The following is a 20,080-nucleotide window of genomic DNA, read 5'->3' on the forward strand; positions in this document are numbered from 1 at the left end:
TGTCCCTTCTGGCTAAATAGGTGACTTGAGATGACAACAGCTGCAGGTGGACATGGAAATAAGGATTTATCTTCCAAAAGGCTCTCCAGGCTCCCACCCCAGCATAGGAGTCCTGTTTCTCCTGACAGAAACTCCTCCAGTGATGTCTCAAGCCTATTCTGGGATCTAAACCTCCAGCAGATCTCAGGAACTCCAGCAGCAGAGATGCTCAGAGGAAGCCCTGTTGCTTGAAAGATGGAGAGCACTTTCTGTCCAGCATATAGGAAGGACTGATGGCAGTGGTTAGCAGCATCATTTAATTCCTACAACCAGCTCCCAGTGTTGCCTTTTCTTTGTTTTCCACTCAGAATCTCTCATTATCAATGTGCAAATGCAAGTTCCAAAGGTGCTGCCGGCACATGGACAGCTGGTGGGATTGAATCCCTTCCACTTCCCAAACTGGATCCAAGTGCTTGCTTTAATACTTTTAATACTTCCCCTTTTCTTTATTTTGAGGGAATTTCTGGGCTAAACCATAGTGCTGTCAGTGGTCTGTGTGTGCTGGAGGCAGGTTTGCACCCTCAGTGCTGGTGTGTTTTGGACAGCCTGGCTGCTGCCCTGGTGGGGGTCTCAGGCAGCAGAATTCAGGCTGTCCCCATGCCAGGGCTGTCACTGCAAGTCGACAGACTCATCTTTAGCCTTGATTTCAGGATCTCATATTCCAAAATGTCTTTACAGCCTCTGAATCCCTCGGGGCAATTTGAAGTTTGAGCAGCCTCCTGCCCAGATGGCCGATATCAGCAGCTCTCCCCTGGCAACAGCATCCTTCTCCTTGGGTTTATTTATTTTATCTTTTCAATCAAAAAACTAAAAATCCAACCAAAAACCAAAACAATGAAAGCTGTCCGTTTCCCGGAGCAGCTCATTTGTTTTTTACTGCTGTAGTTTGTTTCTGTTTGGACGGAAGGGAAAAAGATAAATGGATAAAGAGGACAGGGAGGGACCCAAAGGAGAGCTGGAATGGGATGTTGTCCCTGGTGCATCATTCCATATGGCTGGAATGTGTAGCTCAGAGGTGAACATCCCACCCTTGAAAAAGAAAGGATATATCCTGCAGCTGAAGTGCAGCACAGGAGGGAGTGCTGGATAATATCAGGAAAGCTGCCCACTGAGCACCAGGAGTACAATTTGTTCCCCACACTGGGCTTAGTAACGGAGCATACTCAAGGAGAATTTACTGGGGTTTTTTTGCTACTTTCTCCATAGCTTTTTTTATAATACAAGCTGCAAAGCTCAGCCCTGGGCAGTGGGACAGTTTGAGGGTCTGTATGGTGTCTGAATCATAACCACCAAACAAACCCTAACTTGAGCTTTTCTCTTCTTTCTTCTATCCCTCTCTTACAAAAAAAAAAAAAAAAAAAAAAACAAACCACAAAAAAACCTCACAAAAAACAAAAGAAAAAAGAAACCCCAAAGAAAAAGCATCCAGGAATCTGAGCTGCTCTGAGCAAGCAGTTTCTCTCCCAGGTGCTTCCTTTTGCTTTCTTGGTAGCATCCCTCCCTCACCACCCCATATGGCCTCTCCCATCTGCTCTGCCTGTCCCTGCCCTGGCAGCTCCCATGGCCTCCCTGGGTTTGCCATCCCCTCCATCCATGCCCTGCTCACACATTTTCCCCCTGGGCCAGCCCTGTCTCCCATCCCCTTGAGTGACCATTGGGAGTTTGATGTTGGACCCTGTTTAGCTCCTCTTGGAGTCACTCCTTGGTGTGTTTGGTGTTCACAAACATGGATTTACCAACCTGGCACTGTGGGAATAACCCAAACACCCCCATTTTGGTATAGAGCAGAGGCCATGCACTACTCTTCTGTTACTCTTTCATTGCATTAACACCAGTTCATGTCCTTGCAGCTGCATGTGCAGAGCTTCTAGGAACTTCTAGTTTTAGCAATGGTTCATACTCAAGAGAAAGTTGTGCCTAAATCCCCTTGTCCTGTAGTCAGAGACTGGATTTTAGGGAGACTGACAGGTCTTTTGATGTCAGTGTTACTAGTCTGTACCAACTCCAGATAATGAACCTTTGTTCTCCTTATTCCTGCCCAATCCTCCTGTTCCAGGACTGCCCTGGGGGTCCCAGAGCTCCTGCAGGGTGGGCAGGACCCATCTGCATCGGGCTGTGTGTGCTCAGGATGATGCTCTGGAACCAGCAGGCTGGCGATGAAATGGGGGCCCAGTGACACTGTGCAGAGGCAGTGCTGATGGTGTGGAACAGGAATGAGGTGCAGATTTTTTTGTTATTTTGGACAGAGATTGTCTGTGGCTGTTGGGTGCCGCTGGCAGGGGCAGTGGCAACTGGAAGGAGGGAAAAACAACTGCTCCAACAACTGCTGCAAGCCGTGCTCTGGAGATGGGGCACTGCACAGGGACAGCCTGCTCTCATTCTCACTGCACAGCAGCAGTGTCCTACATACTCCTGACAGAGTGGGGGATTGGGGTGACAATTACAAAGTCATAAAATATCCTGAGTTGGAAGGGACCTACAGGGATCATTGACTCCTGCTCCTGTCCCTGCACAGACACCCCAGCAATCCCACCCTGGCAGTGTTGTCCAAGCTCCTGGAGCTCTGGCAGCCTCATGGCTGTCACCATTACCTGGGGAGCCTGAGCACCCTCTGGGGGAAGAACCTTTCCTGATACCCAACCTAAACCCCCCTGACAACGCTCCAGCCATTCCCTCAATGACGTGGGGCTGCTTTTACCTATTTGGGACAAACTGGGCAGGACCAGGAGATGGACGTGTCCAAGATGTGAATCCTGCCAGCAATCGAGTGTCATTTATGATGCTGAAAAATCAGTTGACTCACACATCAAGAAAGAATTTGGCCCTTGGTTTCTGGGTGCAGCTGAGATCAGCACAGCCTTTGCTTTCCCCAGTGCTTTGTGTTTGTTTTCGAGGTGCTGCTTCTCAAGGCTATCAGCCTTTTTCTGGAGCCACGCTCTGCATGGAAAGAAAGGCATGTTTCATTTTTAAGTTGGAAAAAAAAAAAAAAGCCACGCACACAAAAAAACCCAAACAAACATAAAACGCAGTGTGGCACAGATTAAATCCATTTGAGACAAGTCGAAAAAAAACCCCGTCATATGTGCAAGTCAATAGGAGGAGGGGAGTGGAAGGGGGAAAAGCAACTGTGACATATACAAACCCTTTAGTGTGCATAGCATAAGATTTTTTGGCTGGCACTCACATGATTTTATTCAAGGGCTGGGAAAGAACTACGATTAGTTAAAAGCTTCGGCAAAGTCTGGAGGGAGTGCTCTGAAGAGTTGGGAGCCGCGCAGAGGTGACTGAAACTCCTCTCGCAATTTCAGACCATTCTTCTGGGGCTCAGGACAAAAGCCTTTTCTTTTCCCTGCGTGTTCAAAGAGACATTTGTCTTGAGATGTTGCAGCTGTGGGCCGCGGGATCGCTTGTTTGAAGATACCCCCTCGTAGACGAAAGGAGAGGCAGCGCACTGAGAAGTGGTAGTATTTTATCGTGTGTGGGTCCCCCCCTTCCTCCTCCCTCCCTACTCCTCCACTGCCATGTGTGGTTTTTAATAAGAAGAAGAATGTGGAGGCAACATTTTCCAGGCAAGGGGAAATTTCCTGTTTCTTTTCTGTTTGTTTAATAAAGTGTGTAGTTGACTGTAAAACTGTAGCTACTTGGTTGTGAGTGGGTAATTCAGGCGAGTGTCAGGATCGCTTCTTGATGCACTTTTATATACTGCAGGGGCAACATGTTTAAAGCCTTTTTTTCTGTTTTCCTTTTTTTTTTTTTTAATTTTAATGCTGCATGGCGCAGGCAACTGAGATTAATAAGAATTAGGCAAATGGCTTCTGCTTTTGTTTCGGTGAGATAGTACCAGCCGTCTTGCGGTCACACAAAGGCTGCCATTTAGCAGGGAGCACTCCCTAATTCTCTTGGCAGGGGTGCCATTGGGATCGGATACAAGTGGGTGGCAAAGGGGAGGAGCGGCAGGAAAGGACAAGCAGGCTTTGTGTATTAAAAATGAAACAAAAGCACTTTATACGCCGGGCTGTGTGCAACAAGCGGCGCTGCCTGTGAGCCGGGGTGGAGTTGGAGTTCTCTGTGCCTGAAAAACCTTGCTTTTTTTGCCTCTTCTTTTTTTTCTTTTTCTTTTTCTTTTTTTTTTTTTTCCCCCCCAGTAAACCATTCCTCCTCTCCCTCTTTCTTAGCAAGCTCTCCCCACACTGCTGGCCAGGCTCCGCAGGCGGCTGAAAACGCCTTAAAAAAACCAAAATGTATTGAACAATACTTGCCCCAACTTTGCAGGAACAGCTGGGGAGGTTCTCAGCAAAAATCAGCTTCAGATGGCGTGGGAGGCACCGAGATTGGGAGGCACCGAGATTTCCCAAATTCGGCAGAGCTGCTCCCACCCCAGCCCCAAGGAGAGCTGGTACCCAGCCCCACAGGGGCGGTGATGCTCGTGGTTTACACAGCGTTGTACCCTCGGTTTGGCAGAGTGAAAGGGTTAATGGCTGCGATGTTTCAGCACAATTTCGGGAGGAGTGGCTGCTGTTTAATTACTTTCTGATCCCTGGCATACCTCGTTCTCAATGAAGCGGTCGCCTGCAGAACAAACGTGCTGTATGAGCCGGGTGCTTTGGTTTTGCCAGCCCAAATGTGTTGGTTTGGATGTGTTTGTGCAGAGGTGGGAACCGCGATGGTTCCTGGATGCAGGGTGATGGAAAGGCAGCAGGAGAGGTGGATGAGGGAAAAGCAGACCATGGTTTAAGCTGTCAATGGTTTTCATTAAAACGTAATTTCCATACATTATGCACTTCATCCTGTACTGATTTGCTTCAGAACTTTCCTTGTCGAGCTGAAATAAATTTACTCCTTGAAGTACGAGAAACGAGAGCAGTTCCTGTGAGTACCTCACGGGTTCCAGCCACATTCATCCTCAGTGACTGCACTTGAGTGTGTGGGCAAGGGTGACGTGCCTAAGAAGCCTGTGTCATCATGCACAATTACATCCCTAATCCCAAGCAAAGACACAGATGCTGCTTCAAAAAAAAAAATAAAAGGAAGAAAAAAAAGCTATGTTTCGTTTGACTTTCAAAGAAGCTTATGTAAGGGCAGCATAATAACCCGTTATTTTGGGGCTTGGATTAAATGTCAAAGTTTCAGATAACCTGTGGTTTCATCTTCCACCTGCCACGCTCACAGGAAGCCACTCCAACCTCTGTGTGCCCACTGCTCTGCCTTGAGGATGGTCCTGGTGCCTGGTGGGCACTGGGCTCCAAGCTGGGGACAGGGCTGGTGGCCACTGGGACTGGCACCATGGCCACCTTGATCCTGCATCAGATTCCTTTTAGTTTGCAGTTTGGTGTGAGGCTGGCAGGTGATGCTCTAAGCCTTGGAGATCATACACATTAGAAAGCATTTAAGTCAGTGTTATAATTCACTTGCTTGTTAACCTGAGAAAATAATCTAGCTGGGGTGCAGTGCTGCCCAGAGGGATTGTGTAAGCGCTCGGAGATTTGGCCATGTTTTTATTCTTGCTTATCTGCTTATCACAAGCTTCTTTCCCTTATCCAGATCGTCTCGGCACTCTACCCTGCCTACTGACACACTTGCACTCCCATCTGGATGAAATGCAGGCAAACATAATGGATTACTTCCACTAATGGAGACCTCACTGGGGAAGGGGGAGGGAAGGACCAGTTCCAAAAGCGCCCACCTGTAATGCTGAAAACCTTCAGTCAGGTCTGCTGGGTTAGTTGAGCACATTCAGTAGAAAAGGAATGGAAAGCCACTAAACCCACTCCATTTAACCTGCCTGTTTCCATGGAGTTATTTTTCCCATGTAAAATGAGTATAGCTGTGTGAGTGTAGCAGCAGTGCAGGGTCCCTCCCTGGAACCATACTCTTGGTGCCCACAGGTCTGGGGTTCACTGCTGTGGCCAGCAGTGCCCATGTCTGTAACACCCACATCAGCTGGGGGAGATTCCCCCACAAAATACCCCAAAACAGCCCCTGGAGTGCCCTCAGCCAAGCCCTGGGCTTGTTCCCCTAACCAGCACAACTACTGCATGCAAAGGGCAGACAGATGTTGGCTGGTGGCCCTGGCAGGTTCTTGTGCAGATGTGGGATTTGATAAGGAGCTGGGGCTGCTTGTGTGAGGGTGTGGGGACTCAAACCCAGACCCTCCAGCTCCAGCCCACCCAATGGTGCAGCAGCCAAAATAAAGCATCACATTGTACCCAGAGCACCTGGTTCCCTCCCCTGTGCTCTGCCCAGAAACTGCCTGGGAGCTGAGAAAGGCACCTGAGATATTTCATAGGGTCCTAATATAATAAACACCTTTACTGAAAGGGAGATGTAGAGGTTTCTAAGTGACTTATCCCAAAATGAACCAGTTAATCCCCAACAGAGCAATAAATAGAATATAAAATTCAGCCTTCTGTGGCCCTTGGTGATCAATTCCTTCCTCATCTCAGAGGAGAGTGTTGGGTGTACCAAGATGAGCTTTGCTGTTCCCATGAACCTTTGGTAGCTGGTAAAACATCAGAGTACAACCTTCTGTGCTAAAGAGCTCTTCAGTGTCCTGCTCTTCCCATGATTTTCCAATAATCCTATTTTTTTTGAGCGATTCTGTTTGGACTTGTTTTTCTGAGGTGATCAGAATGGTGAAGCCATTCCCTACCAAACCAGGGGCAAACCCACAGCTGCGTTCCCAGGGAGTGCTCCAGTCCCTTGGCCAGGCTTCAGCCCGTGCTGCTGTCACCCCTGTCCCCGCTGTGTCACAAGGATGTCACCAGGTCCCCGCTGAGGTTTAACCCCTGTGTGCCCACAGGTATCCGCCCGCAGATCATGAACGGCCCCATGCACCCACGGCCCCTGGTGGCACTGCTGGACGGCAGGGACTGCACCGTGGAGATGCCCATCCTCAAGGACCTGGCCACCGTGGCCTTCTGTGACGCACAATCAACTCAGGAGATCCACGAGAAGGTACCAGGACAGCTGGGGGCAGCAGGGGCTGGGCTCTTCCACGTCTGTGAAGCACCTTCCAGGGCCTGAAGGGGCTCCAGGAGAGCTCAGAGACCTTCCAGGGCCTGAAGGGGCTCCAGGAGAGCTCAGAGACCTTCCAGGGCCTGAAGGGGCTCCAGGAGAGCTCAGAGACCTTCCAGGGCCTGAAGGGGCTCCAGGAGAGCTGCAGGGGGATTGGGATAAGGGATGGAGGGACAGGACACAGGGAATGGCTTCCCTCTGCCAGAGGGCAGAGCTGGATGGGAAATTGGGAATTAGGAATTGTTCCCTGTGAGGGTGGGCAGGCCCTGGCACAGGTGCCCAGAGCAGCTGTGGCTCCCCCAGGATCCCTGGCAGTGCCCAAGGCCAGGTTGAACAGGGCTTGGAACACCCTGGGATAGTGGAAGGTGTCCTTGCCCATAGCAAGGGTTTGGCAAAATGAGCTCCCTTCCAACCCAAACTAGTCTGTGATTGTTTGATTTTTGAGCAGAAAGTGTACAAAGCTGCACTTTGAGTCAATCAGGAGATAACATCAACAGAAGCCACTGCAGATTAAAATTCATTCAGGCTGTTTCAGGAGCCAGATGTTATTTTGGAAAAAAAAAAAAAAAAGTCACTTTATCTCTTTGCATCAGGTTTTTCACATCAATGTTATTAACATTTCTCATGTTTTTTGGAGCCTGTGGTGCTGCTGTGTGGCTTTGCTGACACCACCCCAGGTGCAGCTGGTGGGACTTCACAGGTGCTGCTGCACCTCCAGCAGCTCCTCCCTCTCCAGGGGGAGTGGAGGAGCTTTGGGAATCATTCAGGCAGATCCAGGCAGTGTGGATGGGTGTTTCTGCTTGGGAACTCAACTGCATGTAAATAATTCCCTTAAAAGTATTATTTTAGATACCTCAAATGAGGTTTGAAGTGATCGGAAATCACTTCCAAGATCTGGGAAAGAGGAATACAAATAGCATCAGTGCTGGTCTTTGCAGATGTTAAATTTGGGGGAAGGAGAATGGGAGTTTTTTGTGAGACATTAATAGGTGAGCCAGGCTTGGGGTGTTTGGGTGAGTCTTGGGTTTTTGGAGCACTGAGGTAGGTCATGGTGAATAGGTCTGGATCTTCACTGAAGGGGACAAATCCCAGCCCTGTGACTGTGCAGCCTCTGCAGAGCTTCTCAGGCCCCCTGGGAAGAGCCAGGGAAGGTGGATGTGACTGGAGTGGCCAGGGTTTCACATGCACAAGGAGGTGGAGGTGTTAGGGGTGTCACACAGTCCTGTTCACCCCAACAGACACTGCTGCAACACCTCATTCCTTTCAAAAGCAGAATTACTGCTGCTTGGAAGCAGAGGGTTTGCAGATACCCACCTGGAAAAGGGTCCAGGTGAGAGACAAACCTGGTTTTTATCTACCTGGTCTGCTCAAATGTAACACCATCATTTTCAGACATTCACCAAGTCCATTCCCAAAGCTGTTGTTGGGTCACACCCATGCAGGGTTTGGTGACACCTGGCTCAGATAGCAGGTCAGCAGTGAAAATGCCCAACTCCCTGGGTCATACTTCTGATTCCTGAGCTGCAGGTGTCCCCCCAGGTGTGCTGGTGGCTCCTGACTGCTGTGTTGTGTTACAGGTGTTGGATGAAGCTGTGGGGGCCATGATGTACCCCACCATCACCCTGCCCTGACTGCTGTGTGTGTTGCAGGTGTTGAATGAAGCTGTGGGGGCCATGATGTACCACACCATCACCCTGACCCGGGAGGACCTGGAGAAGTTCAAGGCCTTGCGGGTCATCGTCCGAATAGGCAGCGGCTACGACAACATCGACATCAAAGCTGCTGGGGAGCTCGGTAGGTCCCAGCTCTGCACCCTCACTCCTTCCCCTGCCCTTCCAATCCTTTAAAATCAGCACAGGGATCTGCTGCTTCCGTGGGACCATGCTGGCACAGCACAGTTCCAGGCAGGACCTCCATTCAGCCCCTAAAGTTAGAGGTGCAGTTCACATTTTTTGCACACAGAGAATATTATGACAAGAAAACTTGACCATGAAGTGAACAAAACTGGGCAGTTTTAGAAGGCAGCTTTTGAGTTCATTTCATGTTAAATTTGCCCTGCCTGAATCCCTCATTCCTGCACTGTTCCGAGTTCCAGGTGCCCCCTCACACCGCTGGATATTTGTATGGCTGTTCTGTTTCTGGCACAGGAGAGTTGATACAGCTTTAGAAAAATTGGAGGAAGGGTGTTTTATTATGTTTAGTTAAGCAAGATCAGTCTGTTGATCTGAGCTGGTTCTCTGAGTCATGCCCTCTCTGCTGGGAAGGCGCTGTGTTGGATGGTGGAGCAGGAATTGTGTCTTGGGTTGTTGCCACCTCCTTTGCCATCTCATCAAAGGTGCCTCAGAAACTTGAAAAGGGCTTTTAGTGTGGATTGCCAGAAACAGGGAGGGTCATGTTGTAAGACAGTGCTGGGGCCACCCAGTTTCCAGACTGGTTTGGGTGCTCACAGAGACTTTTAGCTGCACACCCCCAGCTCCAGGAGTTTAATTGTACCCTGGTTTCAGCAGCTGAGTTACAACAGGCTTTACTCATCTGATCCCAGGATTCAGTCTGTGGAGCAGCCCTGCAGTGATGTTTGGGATATGTTGTATTAAAGGTTATCTCTGGGGAAGTGAAGAATAACAGCCATTCCACCTGAGCTGTTTTACAGAGATAATTGCGATGAGAGAGTCGCAAATAGTCATTCCTAAAAAAAGCAATTCTCAATATAGTGAATTGTTTTCTTTTTTTCAAGAGGAGAACAGTGTCTCCTCAGTGTAATGGTTTCTTCATGTTTTTAACTCTTATTGTTATTATCCATTATAACAATGTTCTGTGGCTTTGAACATCAGGAAAGGAAAGATGTAACGAATGAAGTAATGGGATACTGCAGCATAATCCTTCTTTTTTTACTTGGCAAATTGGGTGGCCAAATGATGTGGTTTCGAGTAGAAAATGTAATGACTCCCCACAAATGTAGCGTAAAGTTTAATTGGTATTGCTTTCCATAAGGTGGTTTTTAAACTGTGCAGTCAATCAATGACCAGTGCCTGAACAACAGTGCCAGGGATGGGCTGGGCTGGGCACCAGTTTGGACCCATTAAAAGGCACCCCCAGACTGGGATGATGAGGTTGAACCATCATTTGTGGATGTTTAAGGGGCACAGAATGTGGTGTTTGTGAGGTCCCCAGGACAAGGTGAGAGATGAGAATTCGACTCCATGTTCTTAGAAGGCTGATTTATTGTTATATTATATTAATTATATTGAAATAATATAATATAATATAATATAATATAATATAATATAATATAATATAATATAATATAATATAATATATAATTTGTATTGTATTATATTGTATATATTATAATACACTATTATATACTATACTATTATATTTATTGTATTATGCTATACTAAAACTATATTACAAAAAGAGAAAAGATACATCAGAAGGCTTAACAAGAATGAATAATAAAATCTCCTGATGGACTCAGAGTCCGACACAGCTGGCTGTGATTGGTCATTAATGCGACACAATTCACATGGAACCAATCAAACATTCACCTGTTGATAAAGAATGTCCAAGCTACATTCCAAAGCAGCAAACACAGGAAAAGCAAATCAGATAAATATTGTTTTCATTCCTGAAAACAATAATTTTGTTATTGTTTTCAAAAACAATTCAATTTGAATTGTTACTGAATTCAAATTGAGGCTTCTCAGTTTGAAGAGCCTGAGGCTTCTCAGCTTCCCAGGAGAAAATCCTGGGCAAAGAGGATTTTTCAGAAAATATCACGGTGACACAGAGTGAATACCAGTGTAAGGAGCTTGTGGGCAGGGCAGCTGGGAGTCATCTCTTAGCCAGGGGACAGGAGCTGGCAGGGCTGGGATCTGGGATGTGGGATCTGTGATGTGAGATCTGGGATCTGTGTGTGGAATCTGTGATGTGCGATCTGTGATATGTGTGTGTTATCTGGGATCTGTGATGTGAGATCTGGGATCTGTGTGTGGAATCTGTGATGTGTGATCTGTCGTGTGTGTGTGTTATCTGGGATCTGTGATGTGGGATCTGTGATGTGGGATCTGTGATCTGTGATGTGAGATCTGGGATCTGTGTGTGGAATCTGATTTGTGATCTGTGATGTGGGATCTGTGATGTGGGATCTGTGATCTGTGATGTGAGATCTGGGATCTGTGATGTGTGATATGTGATGTGTGATCTCTGATGTGTGATCTGTGATGTGAGATCTGGGATCTGTGTGTGGGATCTGTGTGTGTGATCTGTGATGTGAGATCTGGGATCTGTGTGTGGGATCTGTGTGTGTGATCTGTGATGTGAGATCTGGGATCTGTGTGTGGGATCTGTGTGTGGGATCTGTGTGTGTGATCTCTGATGTGTGATCTGTGATGTGAGATCTGGGATCTGTTATGTGAGATCTGAGATCTGTGATGTGGGATCTGTGATGTGGGATCTGTGATGTGAGATCTGGGATCTGTGTGTGGAATCTGTGATGTGTGATCTGTGATGTGTGATCTGTGATGTGAGATCTGGGATCTGTGTGTGTGATCTCTGATGTGTGATGTGTGTGGCTCCGCAGGGATCGCCGTGTGCAACATCCCGTCGGCGGCGGTGGAGGAGACGGCCGACTCCACGGTGTGCCACGTGCTGAACCTGTACCGGCGGAACACGTGGCTGTACCAGGCGCTGCGCGAGGGCACGCGCGTGCAGAGCGTGGAGCAGATCCGCGAGGTGGCCTCGGGGGCCGCGCGCATCCGCGGGGAGACGCTCGGCCTCATCGGCTTCGGTGCGTGCCACACGCGGGGGAGGGCTGCTCCTGGGGGGCTCAGAGCCTCTGCACGGCCCTGGGGAGGAGCCAAAAGGAGCATTTCCAAACTCAGAGCCACCACTGGTGTGAAATGGGGAGAATAGCTCATGTGGGTTTTTGGGGAGGGAGCTGTTTGTGAGCTGTGGTTGAGTCCTTGGAGGAGCACTGGTGAAACACAGTGGGGTTTTAGAGGGACCACAATTCTAGATGTAGTGCTACTGTCCTCTCCCAAAAATACCCCATCCCTGTGCCACAGCCGCACCACCTCAGCCTTCCTGAGCCACTCTGGCCCGCACAGTGGAAGGGCTGTGTAAAACAGAGCTTAAGTTCAGCCACAGCTGTAGAGAGTTTCAGCGTTAGAGGTGGGATCAGCAAATTAAATGTAAAAGCTTGATTAAATGGGGAAACTGAGGCAAGGCATGGAAATGCCTGGAGACAATCCTCAGGTCCTGCTGGGGTCTCAGCCTCACGGACACAGGGGATTTGGCTCAGTTAACTCGCCCTGTCCCTTCCCTTTGGCACAGGTCGCACTGCGCAGGCGGTGGCGGTCCGAGCCAAGGCCTTTGGCTTCAACGTGATCTTCTATGACCCGTACCTGCAGGACGGCATCGAGCGCTCCCTGGGCGTCCAGCGGGTCTACACCCTGCAGGACCTGCTCTACCAGAGCGACTGCGTCTCCCTGCACTGCAACCTCAACGAACACAACCACCACCTGATCAACGACTTCACGATTAAGCAGGTAATTCATTCACCCTCGCGTGCGTGCACGGCCGAGGAGAGCTTTGGTGGTGGGCAGGGCTGGCCACAGATCCCTCAGCTTCCCCAGCAGCTCCAGAAGAGCTGCTTGCACCCAGGTGTGTCTCCCCACGGTGTTCAGGGGGAGCAGTGTCCTGCCAGGTAAATGATCCCCATCCCTGTGGTGCAGAGGTGATGGTGGGTTTTATTTGCCAACTCCAACCAGAGATGGAAAACCCATGTGCAGTGGGATGGGGTTGCTCTGGGGCTGGAGCACGAAAAGCAGGATGCCGCTGGAGCTGGGGTAGCATCCCAGGGAGGGGGTGAGGACAGGAGCGTTGGAGCACACAAAGCAGGATGCTCCTGCAGCTGGGGCAGCACCCCAGGGACGAGGATGGGGTGAGGACAGGAAGGGTGGGTGCACCCAGCTGACCCCATCCCTCTCTGGGCTGGCACAGATGAGGCAGGGGGCGTTCCTGGTGAACACGGCCCGCGGGGGGCTGGTGGATGAGAAGGCCTTAACCCAAGCCCTGAAGGAGGGACGGATACGAGGGGCCGCGCTCGACGTGCACGAGTCGGAACCGTTCAGGTAACGCTGCCGCTCGCGGGGTGACATCGGTGTCACCATCAGGGGTACCCAGCACCCACTGAGTGTCACTGCCCAGCCCCAGGGGACAGTCCTGCTGCTGTCACCCTGCAGCAGCCATCGGTGTAGTCCAGCACTGGGGCTGTGTGTGCTCAAAGGGACACTGGGAGCTTGGAACGAGAACCCAACCTGTGTTTAGGAAAAAAACACAAAACATTCACTAGCCCTTGAGTACAAATTCACTGCACTCAGTGCTGGGTATTTTTGCCTGCAGCCTGGGAAGGGCTGGGTTGTAACTGAGAGCGCAGCTTTTCTCACTACAGGAATATTTAAAGAGCAAAAAGTTTGCTCCTACACAAGGGGAACCGCAGTGTCCACCGCTCCCATCCCAGGATCACCCACAGCCTGTCCCTTTATCCTCACAGTGCTGCAGACACCCCAGACATTATTCCCATGGGAGCATTAAGCCCAAACATCCCATGAGTTGGTGTTTCAGCCCTTTTGTGGTGCATTTTCAGAAGGCTGCATTTTCTGAGCCCTGCACAGAAGCTGTGCTTCCTCCCCAGCACTTCTGTGGTCATTTTGGCTTGGCAGGACCATCAGACCAGGGAATCACAGAATTATTTGGGTTGGAAGGCACCCTAAAGCTCATCTAGTTCCAATTATTTGCCACGGGCAGGGACATCTTCAACTAGAGCAGGTTCATCAAGCCCCATCGAGGCTGGCCTTGGAGGGAGTGTTGCATACGCAGAGGGCAGACCACAAGCCTTTTGCTGTTCATCTTTCATTCTTTGTTCAAACATTGATTAATCTGTTTGTTTTCCCCTGCTCCCAGTTTTGCTCAAGGCCCATTGAAAGATGCTCCCAACCTGATCTGCACCCCGCACACAGCCTGGTACAGCGAGCAGGCATCCCTAGAGATGAGAGAAGCTGCTGCCACCGAAATCCGACGCGCGATCACAGGTACCAGCCCCGGGCTTGCTGGGCTTGGCTCCCTGGTGCCTGCAACAGGAGCCAGGAGGAGCAGAGACAGGATTCACCCTGCCCAGGGGAAAGGGATCTAACCCCAGTCTGCTTCCCAGGAAAAGAGCTGAGAACCCAAAGTTCCCTGTTTTGTCATGACTGGGTGACACGTTTTGTTAGTTTTATTTTTTTAATGAATGGGCAAATACTGGTGTCTGTGACTGGGAAGAAGAACAGAACTGGGAAGCTGCTCCTGTTCCTGGTGCTGGCCCACAGACACAGCACTGCATTCCAAAACCAAATTCCAAGGTGGTGGGCACAGTACCCCAGCAAAAAAAGTTCTTCTCTTCCCCCAAAAGTCACCCTTAAGGGAACAGCTCCTCTGAAAGCCAAGTGTTGGGAGTGAGGGTGGGAAACTGGTCACTAACCCTGCGCCTCGGGACAGCCCAAACACCCTCCTGAAACAAGGAATGGGGGATATTTTTCCCTCCCACCCTTTACACTGACAGACATAGTGGAACTTTAGGCATTGTAGCTCTTTGGAAGGTGATGAACCCGACACAGCCTCACCTTTCTCTCCCACTGCAGGGCGCATCCCGGAGAGCCTAAGGAACTGCGTCAACAAGGAATTCTTTGTCACGACGGCCCCGTGGTCAGTAATAGACCAGCAGGCGATTCATCCCGAGCTCAATGGTGCCACGTACAGGTGAGCGGGAGAACGGGAGCACCGGGACAGGCAGGGACACACAGGGACACCGGGAACACCGGGCTGGCACAGCGAGGGTGGGCACCCGGTGCTGTCACCCCCTCCCTGGGGACCAGCACTCACAGCACGGGGGTTCCTGATGGTGTTGAGCCAACCCAAGGGTGGGTGCAGCCTCCCTTCCCAGAGCAGCATCCCTGTGGGCTGGGAGTCGCTGGGCAGCATCTCTAGAAGTGGCAGGAACCCCCCAGATCCCCCACAGGCTGGGTGTGAGTTCTGAATGCAGCAGCAGCTCGGTGCTCCTGTCCATGAGCACCTCTGTGAGCCAGGCCCAGCCCACAGGTAGGTTAATGAGCCACAGGAAAAGCTCCAAATACAGGGCTGTAGTCAGGTGACCCAATTTCCACCTAATCCGAGATTAAGGGTTATTTACTGCTCTGTTTAGATGGCTCCAAGTGTGCTGGTAGGAGACATCAGGCTCAAGGAGCTGGAACATGGGCTCATTCAGGGTATCACCACTGCCAAAAATACTCTGAGCTACAAAATGCCCTGCAGGGCGCATCAGGTCATGTCAGGCAGAGCCAGGCCAGAGCTATCCAGCAGCAGAGCCCAGGACAGCTCCTGGCAGCTCCTGGGCCATGCAGGCCACAGGCAGTGCAGGCTCCCTCTGCCCAGCAGAACATCCAAACCTGGAGAGAGCCTCCCCTGTTCCCACTCCTGTTCCCAACACGTGGGCAGTGCCAGCACCCAAGGACAGGCCTTGGCTTCCCAGCTTAACCTCTCTGCAGGGAGCTGCAGCCTGGCTAAGCTCCCTGTAGCCCTCCCTGTAAACTGGCTCAGCTCACCGCCCTCACAGGCAGGTGAAATTCCCTTCTCCCTTCCCAACCCACCTTGCCTCAAGGCAGTAGAGCTGCAGGGAAGTGGGAGTCCTCAGGCCTCACATGGCTACAGAGCTCCACATGGATTTTGGTCCTCATTGCCCCCACATCACAGCTGAAGAAATAATTATTCTTCTCCTTTTTCAAACTCACTGTTGTTTCTTGGAACGTGTGCAATTCCTCCTGCTCTTGGAAAAGCTAATTAAATCCGAAACCACCTTTTGAGTCTTGCTGTTCCACAAGGAAGATGCAGCTCCAGGAAATATTTACAAACCAGGTGTAGGTGTTCAAGGTATTCACACACAGGGATGATGGGGTCAGCACACCAGCATCTGGGCTTTCAGAGAACATTCTACATGGTTCCTTACCCAAATTTCCAAAGGAGAAGGGCCTCCCCATGGTGAGAGCACAAGACAAGCTGCAGTTCCAGTGGTGTGGCAGAAGACACTTACCCAAGGCACAGCAGTTGGTGTTTAACTCTGAACTCTCCCTTGCGACTTAAAAGGAAAAGCAAACCTGGCTCCAGGAGGGAGGTGGGATCTCCTTGCTGTGGTTCCTCCAGTGGTGGTGGGCTGAGGGGTGTGTGACGAGCTGTGCTGTGACAAACCTGCCTCTCTGTGTCCCCTGTGGCAGGTATCCCCCCGGGATGGTGAGTGTGGCACCAGGAGGAATCCCAGCAGCCATGGAGGGCATCATTCCCGGCGGCATCCCTGTCACCCACAACCTCCCCACAGTGGCACATCCTTCCCAAGCTCCATCGCCCAACCAGCCCACGAAACACGGCGACAACAGGGAACACCCCAACGAGCAATAGCAGATAATTTAAAAACCATTCAATAAACTTAGGACCAAGAGACATTGGAAAAGAAGTTATACATGAACTAAAAAGAGAAGAATTTGATACGAAATTTGTAATGTTGATTTTGGACAGAGGCATCATTGATGTTCCAGTGTTCCCGACAAAGCGACAGCAGCCAAGACTGGGGAGAAGCCCCAGAGAAGTCACCTGCTCCCTGCAGTGCTGAAAACTAGGATGTGATACATTAATGAGCAACTTCTGTTATTGTGTGTTGAGTTTCCTTCATCTGTGCATCAATCACATGAATAAAAATGAATTTCTTTCCCCCCTCAATTCCTTGGGAAGGACAGGGTTCCTGCACTGTGTCCAGGCCACTGAATTAAGCCATCTTTACAGAGTTAACAAGAAACCATTGTGTGGCTTCAGCCCTCTCCTTTCTCTTGCATCTGGTGACCTCTCCTAACAGGGGGCAGCAGTCCTGGCTTAGAAGTGGAAGAAAAAAAAAAAAAAAGAAAATCTCCTCCTCCTCCTTTTTGCAGTGGCCAGTGCCGTGTAACAGAAGTTCTCCTGCCAGGTCTGAGTTCCAGCCATTCCAGCTGGGATCTGTGGGATGGGAAGGGCAGAAAGGGCTCCTGGCAGTGACCACTGCCCTCCCAGGCGAAGGAAAACCAAACTGCCAGTCTCTTCTCTGCCCAATACACTGAATAAAGTAGCTGTGCATCCACCTACGCCCTGCAATGATGCAAGAAAAAATAAAAGAAAAAAAAAGAAAAAAAAAAGGAAAAAAAAGAAGAAAGTATTAAGTTTCACACACTATTTGTACTCAGATATATTTTCTCAGTTTTAAATCTGCAGCTATTTTATCAAGTGGAAAAAGTCTTGAGCTGGAAAGGGTTCAAGAATAATGTTGCATTTCCTTATGTCTCAGGAAACACTTTTTATGGTAACTTGTCAGACTGTCTATGAACAAAATCCACTTTTTTAGACATTGATAAAAATCTTCTTTTCTTCACGTGATATTTTATACAAGAACACTTCAAGATGTGTTATTAGATGTGACTGATTTTAACAAATCCTATTAGATTTGTATCAACTAGTTACATGTTATATTCATAGTCTTTTGTGAATCACCGCCTTTTGTTTTTAAAGATGGCCTGTTTTGAGCCTTTGTATGGGTACATTCCTGTTTCTGTGACAAAAAAAAAAAAAAAAAAAAAAAAAAAGAAATCTTGAGCTGTCCCAAACAGACAAAAAAGAAACCAATGGCTATCAGTATGTTTTGGTTTTAGTGTGTTACCGTTACTGTATTTGTTTATTGTAAAGGTGGACATTTAGCGTTCAGTGCAGTTTTCAATAAAAAGTGATAAAATTTCTATAATTTCTGAAAGGCAAGAGCTCTCGCTGCAATCTGGGGCTTGGAGACACTGAGAGGTAACCCATAAGGTACAGAAACATAATTCTGGTCACACTTGGTGCATTGTTACAGTCCAGTGGGAGGGGAAGGTCCCTTCCCACTCAGACCATTCTGTGATGAAGAGATCACTGTGGGTTTCCATTAGGTACAAAGGCAGCTGCAACTCAACATTTTCTGTACATTCTCAAGAGCTGAAGCATTATCAAACCATTGGAAAATAAAGCCAAAAAAGTGCTCAAGAGGTGCTGCTGGCTTTGAGCCTCACTGGGCAAGAGGCCTGTCTGTTCTTGTTTGCATCCTTCTTTACCAGTGTGTCCAAGTGCCACACACATGGAGTTAGATGGGGACTAAAAAAAGCTGAAACCAAAGTGTCCAAGTTACAAAACTCTGTATTTTGTTTGCTTAAAATTAAACTGAAAACTTGGTTACCAGCTTCAAACATCCACACAAAGAGGTCACCTGTTACAGAGTGATTGCTCCTTGTCAGTGCTCAGCAGAGCCCAGCAGTGAATTATCCGTGACCTCTGTGAGAAACTGGGATAAAACAGGTCACATACAGGGGTAGCATTTGGGAGACACCAAAATGACCATCAAAACCAAGAGGAAAACATTGAATTGATGTTTCAGGTTTAGTTGTTTTAAAAATAAACGAGCCCTGGTACTTTGTTTCTCAATGATCCGGTCTCTCCCTGACCTGCGCCGCAGGATCCGGGTGCCAGCAGTGACTCTGAGCTCACAACATGCTGGAGCTTTCATCCAACTCACAACTTCCCTTTCAGCCAAAACCAAGGTCAGAAGTGCCACAAGCTCAACAGGAACACAGGTTAAGCCATCCCAAAGGTTACAAGTGCCTGCAGGGAGAACACCAGCAAAACATGCAAAGATTGGAGCCGTGGAAGGGGAAGAGTATCATCACAGCTGGGAGATGCCAGAGCACCAGGAGCTGCAGCTCTCAAATGGAAAATTACTGGGCAAAGAAATTGGAAATGAACAGTTGCTGCTGAAGGTTTGTGGCTGACAATGCTGCTGTTGTCCCACTCAGGGAAAGCAGACAGGTTATCTCCTGGGATAATCATCTTTTTCTCCAGGGAGAACTCCAAAGATGTCAAAGTAGCTGTCAAAACAAACAGCTTCAAGGTGACAAACACTGAATAAAACCTTTCAAAAATGTATTAGGGAAGTTACTGAATCAAAGGGAGAAAAGGGAAAAGCAGAAATTAAGGTCTCCACACACACAAACCAACCTGGGTAATGGAGGAAATGCAACTCAGGGGTATTTGCCATAAGCCATGCAGCAGAACTTTGGAAGAATCCAGAATTACCAAATTTTAATATATTAAAAACAAAAGAAATACAGGGATTTTCACTGAGGAAGTCATAAATAAAACCAGAAAAAAACTCTTGACCAGCTGTAAAGGAGGTAGCAATGAAAAGCTAAGTTCTTTGCTAGGAAAGCATGTGCTGCTGCGAGCAATATATAAGGAAAATAACATTGAGAAACCCAATTTTTTGTATATATTTTCATGGCTGAAAGTGCAGAACTTGCTGACAAGCTGCAAGGGAGTGTGTGCAGATGAACCTCAGTGCCTGTAAACTTCCAGGTGTGTGATTGAGGAGCCACTGACATACACTGACTGCAGTGCGAGCACGAAGCTGGGGGTTGCAGCTCTTTAATCTACCAGTACAGGAGGTTTGGATTACTCTGATTCTGGAAAAGACACTTCACCAGCTCCCAAAGGGCCTGTGAAGCATGTGAACCTGAACAGACCATTGTACAGCACATCAGAACAAAACAACAATGATCAAGGAAGCCAAGTGATCCAAAGTTCCAGGACTGTCCTGTCGGAGCAGTGCGGAATTCATCGGTGCGCGTGAGATCGGCTGCACTGAGCACAGGGAACTGCTCAGGGGAGGGCTGGGGGACAGGGCACACTGCAGGCTGCCCATGGACACCACAAGGGCAGGGCAGGAGAGCTGGGCCACTGTGGCTCAAGGCAGAATTTCACATTGGTAATTCTCCCCTTGGGACAAGCTTTGCTTCCCCGAACAAACAGCGCTGCCAGAAGAACGTGGGTGCAAAGTGAAAACTCCTCAGCATCCTTGAGCAGCCCATGGAACCAGGGGCTTTTCCTCTGCCCA

The 20,080-nt window shown here is 49.1% G+C and overlaps 1 protein-coding gene across 5 annotated transcripts in view; it reads left to right on the forward strand.

Moving 5' to 3' along the window:
* The window catches only part of CTBP2 (C-terminal binding protein 2), a 132,400-nt gene extending 114,609 nt beyond the window's left edge, over positions 1-17,791 (forward strand). For all 5 annotated transcript variants that reach the window (XM_059477488.1, XM_059477490.1, XM_059477489.1 and 2 more), the window contains 8 exons: positions 6,839-6,993; positions 8,703-8,847; positions 11,636-11,842; positions 12,388-12,602; positions 13,057-13,187; positions 14,020-14,147; positions 14,736-14,853; positions 16,362-17,791. In XM_059477488.1, the coding sequence (XP_059333471.1) occupies positions 6,839-6,993; positions 8,703-8,847; positions 11,636-11,842; positions 12,388-12,602; positions 13,057-13,187; positions 14,020-14,147; positions 14,736-14,853; positions 16,362-16,542 (1,280 nt within the window). In that variant the 3' untranslated portion in view covers positions 16,543-17,791. The remainder of the gene's footprint in view (positions 1-6,838; positions 6,994-8,702; positions 8,848-11,635; positions 11,843-12,387; positions 12,603-13,056; positions 13,188-14,019; positions 14,148-14,735; positions 14,854-16,361) is intronic.
* Positions 17,792-20,080: the final 2,289 nt, after the last annotated feature.

The sequence above is a fragment of the Ammospiza nelsoni genome, chromosome 8, assembly GCF_027579445.1.
Source record: "Ammospiza nelsoni isolate bAmmNel1 chromosome 8, bAmmNel1.pri, whole genome shotgun sequence".
NCBI classification, from domain to species: domain Eukaryota; kingdom Metazoa; phylum Chordata; class Aves; order Passeriformes; family Passerellidae; genus Ammospiza; species Ammospiza nelsoni.